Source organism: Crinia signifera, chromosome 12 (genome assembly GCF_055691185.1).
Source record: "Crinia signifera chromosome 12, ASM5569118v1, whole genome shotgun sequence".
Lineage (NCBI taxonomy): Eukaryota > Metazoa > Chordata > Amphibia > Anura > Myobatrachidae > Crinia > Crinia signifera.
Window position 1 is genome coordinate 5,613,540 of NC_139228.1, and position 7,544 is coordinate 5,621,083.

Sequence of the window (7,544 nt, forward strand, 5' to 3'; positions counted from 1 at the left end):
GCTTTGAGGTTTAAAATGGGACGGAATGTTCCATTTGGTTTTGGCACCAGAAACAGGGTTGAGTAGAAGCCGAGGCCTCTCTGGTGCCCTGGCACTGGAACAATGACCCGCGACCGAAGTAAGGTCTGTAGGATGATCCTTAGGTGTTCTGCCTTGCATGGGTCTCTGGGGAGACCTGTGCAAAAGAACCTTCTTGGGGGAGGCTTTGAGAAAGATATGGCGTACCCCTGCGACACTACCTCCCTCACCCAGGCATCCTTTGTGGTGGACAGCCACTGGTGAGCGAAGTACAGGAGTCTGCCTCCCACTTGGGGGTCCGTCTGTGGGAGGCTGGCCCCGTCATGCTGAAGGCTTGTCGGTCTTGGGGGGAGCCTGTCTGGCGGCCCAAGGCTGCTTGGGTTTGGGTTTGCCAGTTTTATGAGCGGGCGATGGTCTGGTATAGGACTGGCCTCTGGCCTTGCCTTGAGGGCGAAAGGGCCGAAAGGACTGGGTTCTAGGCCTTTGAGGTAGAGCCGTAGGGAGGCAGGCTGTCTTGGCTGACGCCAAGGAGGCCACAATTTTATTTAACTCCTCCCCAAACAGGTTTTCCCCTTTAAAGGGTAAGAGTTCCAGAGTCCTTTTGGATTCTAGGTCCGCTTTCCATGACCGAAGCCAGATAATCCGGCGTGCCAGCACTGAACTGGCGGAGGCTCTGGCAGCTAGAGTGCCGGCGTCCGACATAGCATCCATAATATATGTTGCTGCATGTTTGATGTGTTGCATACACAGCCTTGCATCCTCAGATGCGACTGGGGCCAACTCATCCTCTATCACTTGCAACCAAGGAGAAATGGCCTTTGCCGCCCACGTAGCTGCAATTGTAGGCCTCTGTACTGCCCCTGCATATGAAAATGCTGCCTTGAGAGCGTTTTCCAGACGCCTGTCTGTCTGGTCCTTCAGGGCTGACCCTGAGGCTACCGGGAGCACGGATGGTTTAACCAGCCTGGACACGTGCGCGTCCACTGTGGGAGGGATTTCCCAAGGGGTACAATCCTCTGGAGGAAGCGGGTATCTAGCCAACATCTTTTTAGATATGTTTGCTCTCTTTCCTAAGGCCTCCCATTGATCTCTCCTGATTTCTGATAAATGATCAGAATGAGGGAACTGGGCTTTGACTACCTTCTGCTTTTTGAAGACGTCCCTGGTCTTAGCAGTGGGTTCAGGTTCGTCTGCATCTGACAGAAGAACCTCCCGGATGGCATAAATAAGGCCTGCTATGTCAGGGGTTTCAGCCTGAGCAGCGGAAGGGTCCGTAGGCATAGGGTCATCCTGATCGTCATCAGGTATGATGTCCTCCCCATTATCAGGATCTGCATTATCGGGGTCATCCCCGCCATCGTCTGTGTCATCAGACCCATCCCTGGTTGCCGGTAGCAACGGATTTATCAATGATCTACTGGGTTGTGCAGCGAGAGGCAGTAGCTTCTGCATAGTTGCCGTAGTCTGCTGCAAGGTCTGCACCGTGGTCGACAAAGCATCCACCCATGGAGGGGGGGGCTGTACTACAGGGGGTGCTATAGCATTAGGGAGACGATCCACCAGGGTGCCCAACAGCTGTTGAAAGGCTGCCCATGGTGGCTGAGGTGCCCCTGAGGGCTGGGGATGGTCAGGAGGGGTAAAGCAATTGACACATAGCCCATCCTGGATGACATCCATGTCAGACAGACCTGCAGCGCAGCTCTTGCAGGACAAGAGCAAGGGAGATTCTGTCTGGCTGCGCCCCCGTTTGGACATAGTGAACACACTCCCAATAGGGGGGATACAGTGCACAGTAGGTAATTCAGTGAAAGAGAACCTAGAGTGATCCACTGACAGTATGTGACCTCTGAGGTAAAAACCTCACTTAGAATAAAGTGGACAGTTTGAGAAAAAAACTGACAGAGGAAAAGAAAGTACTAGCACAAAGTCACATACACACTATATTAGGCAATATAGATGAGCTAACACACCCTAGATCAACCACAGTACTCTATAGAGCAAAGGGGGAATGAGGGTGGCTGTGAAAAGCACTACTTAGCCTGTAGCCGGTTTCACAGGGGAGAGAGATGTGCCCGACCTCTGGAGACCTGCGTGCTGCTGTAATGGCGCTGGTCCAAGAGAGGGGGGGCGGGCACAAACAGTTACAGCTAATGGACGGCAGACCTCGAGGAGATTGGCGCCAAAGCTGGGGGAGGGGCTGCAGGCCAAACGCCACCTCCCCTTGCTGGACTTCCCCCACCGGAGCATAAGAGCTACTTAAAAATGGGTCCCCCCCCAGGCCCAGCCTGCTGCTCTGTCCCCGGTGGTCTAGTGGGATCCCTGGCCGAAGCGAGTGCCCACGCCAGCCACCGCGGGCGTCTCCCAGCGCGCCGCGGCAGGACAGCGATTAGTGCTTCCTTAGGAAGCCTTACCTGCTCCTGGTCCGGCCACGCTGTCAGGAGGGCGACGTCCGGCGGTGCTAGGCGCTGACGTCGCCTCCGCCGTCTGCCTCAAGCTGTTCTGAGGAGGTCGGCGCCGGGAGGAGTGAAGGAGACGCTCACTCCGCTGTCAATCACTGACGGCAGGGAGCGACTCTGCCGCAAGGCGGCTTCTGCCGCCGTAGCAGCTGTTTTAAAAATAAAAATAAAAATGGAAAAGCTTCTACTGGAATCACCTCAAAGAGGTGATTCCTGCTGATTACAGGTGCGTCTGCTTCCTGCAGGCACCAACTAAAAACTGGCGGCAGTAGCCTGGAGGCGGGGTTGTAGGGGAGAGGGCCCGGGCATGCTGGGTAAAACCTTTAAGAGCTTCGCTGATTGGTGCCTCGGACCCCCTGGATCCGCCTACAACCCCGATGTCCCCTGTGGGACCCATGGACCCTGACAAGGAAATGGTATTTTAAATGGGTCTAGTGTTCATATTGCAGCAGATTACCATTTAAAAATACCGTTTAAGTACCATTCACATCACCAGTCAAGCCGTTTAACCTCTGAACACGTTTCTACCCACAGCTTATTTCCTGGTTCAGGGAAGGGACACAAGACAAGGGACAGCCTATCACAGTGCTCTAACCTTTATTTTTTACTAAATACCATTTCAGTGCCATTCAGACAGCACAAAAAACGTCTCTGAATTGGCTTTAAAACGGGTAGGACTCTGCTTTTTAAACGTGTTGAAATACCAGTTAACTTTAAATGGTATTTCAACTATGACACTTTCACACTGCAGCCTTAAACGTTTTAAAAGGCAAAAAAACGGCAATATACCGTTTTAAAAGTGTGATGTGAAAGCTACACAAGGTTGAACTGGATGGATGTGAGTCTTTATTCAACCTTAACTACTATGTATGTAACTATGACAAGGAATGGAGACATGTGTGACCATTCTGTCTCTGGAACTACACAGGGGCCACATCTCCAAGTACGGATGACTGTGGCCCTCTTACCTGTGTGAGAGCAGAGCTCCCAGTCCATCCAGATTCCTCACCTATGTGTTTCACTCCGTCGATCAAGGACTTGAAAAACCTCCTGGCGCGTTCCGACATCGAATTCAGCTTCAAGCCGATGCGTTTCACAATGTCCACAGCACCTACAGGACAACATACACAAGAGTGTAAAATACATGCAGAACACTCGCCTACAGTACAACATACACAGGAGTGTAACATACACGCAGGACACTCGCCATTCGTTGTGCTACGCAGCCCATGTATTACACAACGTCCACAGCACCTACAGGACAACATACACAAGAGTGTAAAATACATGCAGAACACTCGCCTACAGGACAACATACACAGGAGTGTAACATACTGTACATGCAGGACACTCGCCATACATTGTGCTACGCAGCCCATGTATTACCCAACGTTCCCAGCACCTACAGGACAGCATATGCAGGAGTGTAACATACACTCAGGACACTCGCCATACGTTGTGCTTAGCAGCACATGTATTACCCAACGTTCCGATCACTTACAGGACAACATACACAAGAGTGTAAGATACATGCAGGACACTGGCCATACGCTGTGCTACGCAGCCCATGTATTATCCAACATTCCCAGCACTGACAGGACAACATACGCAGGAGTGTAACATACACGCAGGACACTCGCCATACGTTGTGCTATGCAGCCCATGTATTACACAACGTTCGGAGCACCTACAGGACAACATACACAAGAGTGTAAGATACATGCAGGACACTCACCATACGCTGTGCTAAGCAGCCCATGTATTACCCAACATTCCCAGCACCTACAGGACAACATACGCAGGAGTGTAAAATATATGCAGGACACTCGCCATACGCTGTGCTAAGCAGCCCATGTATTACCCAACATTCCCAGCACCTACAGGACAACATACGCAGGAGTGTAAGATACATGCAGGACACTGGCCATTCGCTGTGCTACGCAGCCCATGTATTATCCAACATTCCCAGCACTGACAGGACAACATACGCAGGAGTGTAACATACACGCAGGACACTCGCCATACGCTGTGCTATGCAGCCCATGTATTACACAACGTTCCCAGCACCTACAGGACAACATACCCAGGAGTGTAATATATATGCAGGACACTCACCATACGCTGTGCTAAGCAGCCCATGTATTACCCAACGTTCCCAGCACCTACAGGACAACATACACAGGAGTGTAACACACATGCGTTCCATACGTTGTGCTACACAGCACATGTGTGGCCGGAGAGCCCGGCACTTAATGGCAGCCACAGCACTGAAGGGGTTAACCCTCTGTGCTGCGGCGCCATTTTAGACAAGGGCACTTGACCTGTTTTAAACTGTATGAGCAGCACTGAGCTAGGACTGTACCATATATTTTATATATTGTATATTGTATTGAGGAATGCATTCTGGACTTACAATGCACTTTGTACATTTCTGGAGAGAGGAATTTAGCAATCTTTGTGACAAGGAAATGAGATGCTAAATAGTCCTTTTACAGAAAGTCTGTGAGTGGCCACTGCACAGCAGGCAGCAGGCTTTGTGTCTGTAGTTCCTGTGTAAAGGTGTTAGTAGTACATCACTTGTGTATATGATGTGTCACTAAATCCATGCCATCCTGTGTGCGAGGTGTTGGTAATGCACAGACATTTGTGTTGCTTTATGTAAACATGTCCAGGAGATAATCAAATGATCTCCACCTTTCCCCAGCAGTTATATATTCTAAGGAAATTGGATTCATCCTTTTGGTACGTAATCTTGATTCGTTATGCACTGGAAGTAAGATGGTCTGATCGATATGCAAATTGTAAAGGTATAAGGAAGGATCTGACCATGCCAGTGTGTTTTCTGTCTATATAAAGAGGGCATGTGAGCCCTGGCGTTTGTACATCTGCCTGTATCTGAATGCTGTGACATCTGTATGCTGTGCCTCCTAGCGATAGGAGAAGAGATTTTTTTAAGATCTATGAACAAATAAAACATCTATTGCCCAAGACGACGCTTTCCTCTTGAGATCAACAGAATTACTGCACTAATTCCGTTCTCCGCCTGTTCTGGGTATAGCATCCAGCGTCTCCGATTTCCACTCTGCCAGCTACCGAAGCAGAGGGCTGGTCTGTGACCAGTGGGGAACCAACTCATGGGGGTGTGTCAGCAGCGTGTCGACGCACACACTCCAGCAGGTAGTACTCAGGTGCCAGTTTGAGCCTGAGGAGGTAACGTTTTTTCCGGGCACCACCTAGTAAGAGCCTGGTGGTGGCAGCAATATCCCCGCCCACTGTGTAGTGGGCGGAGTCAGTAACAGGCGGTTACTGATAGTAACAGGGAATCCCCTATTGGCCAGGTCCCGTCCAGGAACCGCCAACTGTGGACCCGAAGGGCGTAGCCAGAGTCCGGTCACAGGAATTGGTGACAAGCGGTGAGATATACCAGTCGGCTTTTCGGTCACCCAATTGGAGAAGCCGAGTTACTCAGGGAGGAATAACTGCTGCAAGGAGAACGCGTAAGATGGCGGACTTCAGCGGAATGTAGAAGGATGACCTGGAGATCGTGTGTCGGGAAAAGGGTGTGGAGATCCCTTCCAAAGCAACTGTAATCGTATTAAGGACGGCGCTCATGAGCTTGGAGGAGTCGAGTCAGGAGGAGGTGCAGCTCGCTGATGGTGACCGTGTCCAAGAGGACAACCACACAGAGGACCTTCATCTGGACCCGGTGAGATGCACAAGCCCCGCCCCCTCTAGCAGCAGCCACATTTCCCAGCAGTCCCTAGCAGGGCCAGGATCCCAGTGACCCAGGGTGGACGGCGCGGATAGCCTAGCGGATCGGCTAGCGGAACTAGGGGAAAAGGCAACGGAACAAGAACGCATGCTCATCATTCGGATGTGGCATGCGGAGTGGGCACCACAGGCCGTGGTACCCTAAGGGCCATTGTATGCTGCTACCCCCCGAGCGGGATGGATTTCATTTGACAAGTTTGGCGACAGCGATGGGGACATTGATGGACATTTGCAAGTTTTTGAGAGGACTTGTAAACTCCATGATTTTCCCAAACAGGAGTGGGTAAGACACCTTGTGCCCACCCTGCATGGAGAGGCCTTGGAGAGCCTATCGAGGAGTGGCCAATGAGGACTGTGGGGACTATGATGTTGTCGCCAAGGCCCTCCTCCAACGGTTTTTTATCACTCCTGAGTCCTACAGGAAAAAAGTTCCGGGACTTGCCTAAGAATCCTGGCAGCACCCACGAGCAGTTTGCCACCCAGTTGAGGCAGTACTTGGTGGGTGAAGGAATCAAAGGCCACGACATGGGACACACTGATTGACCTGAGCTGCAGGGAGCAGTTCTACCACAGGTGTACCCAGGAAGTGAAGGAGTGGGTGCTAGATCGGGAGCCACCTTATCAGTGATAAGGTGAGGGGGGGGTGCAGGCAGTGATAAGGTGAGGGGGGGTGCAGGCAGTGATAAGGTGAGGGGGGGGTGCAGGCAGTGATAAGGTGTATGGGGGATGCAGGCAGTGATAAGGTGAGGGGGGGGTGCAGGCAGTGATAAGGTGAGGGGGGGAGGGGTGCAGGCAGTGATAAGGTGAGGGGGGGTGCAGGCAGTGATAAGGTGTATGGGGGGATGCAGGCAGTGATAAGGTATAGGGGATGCAGGCAGTGTTAAGGTGAGGGGGGGTGCAGGCAGTGATAAGGTGTATGGGGGGGTGCAGGCAGTGATAAGGTGAGGGGGGGTGCAGGCAGTGATAAGGTGAGGGGGGGGAGGGGTGCAGGCAGTGATAAGGTGAGGGGGGGTGCAGGCAATGATAAGGTGTATGGGGGGATGCAGGCAGTGATAAGGTGAGGGGGGGGGGTGCAGGCAGTGATAAGGTGAGGGGGGGTGCAGGCAGTGATAAGGTGAGGGGGGGAGGGGTGCAGGCAGTGATAAGGTGTATTGGTGGATGCAGGCAGTGATAAGGTGTGGGGGATGCAGGCAGTGTTAAGGTGTATGGGGCGATGCAGGCAGTGATAAGGTGAGGGGGGGAGGGGTGCAGGCAGTGATAAGGTGAGGGGGGGAGGGGTGCAGGCAGTGATAAGGTGTA

The 7,544-nt window shown here is 52.2% G+C and overlaps 1 protein-coding gene across 3 annotated transcripts in view; it reads right to left on the minus strand.

The window, feature by feature from the left end:
* Positions 1 to 4,695, minus strand: part of DCST2 (DC-STAMP domain containing 2) — a 73,129-nt gene extending 68,434 nt beyond the window's left edge. Inside the window, exons 1-2 of one of the 3 annotated variants that reach the window (XM_083166694.1) lie at positions 4,590 to 4,695; positions 3,484 to 3,585 (exon numbers count right to left, since the gene is read on the minus strand). In XM_083166694.1, coding sequence (XP_083022820.1) covers positions 3,484 to 3,585; positions 4,590 to 4,680 — 193 coding nt within the window. In that variant the 5' untranslated portion in view covers positions 4,681 to 4,695. Of the gene's footprint in view, positions 1 to 3,442; positions 3,586 to 4,209; positions 4,287 to 4,589 lie in introns of those variants that run through there. The other 2 variants (XM_083166695.1, XM_083166697.1) reach the window with 2 other exon arrangements.
* Positions 4,696 to 7,544: the final 2,849 nt, after the last annotated feature.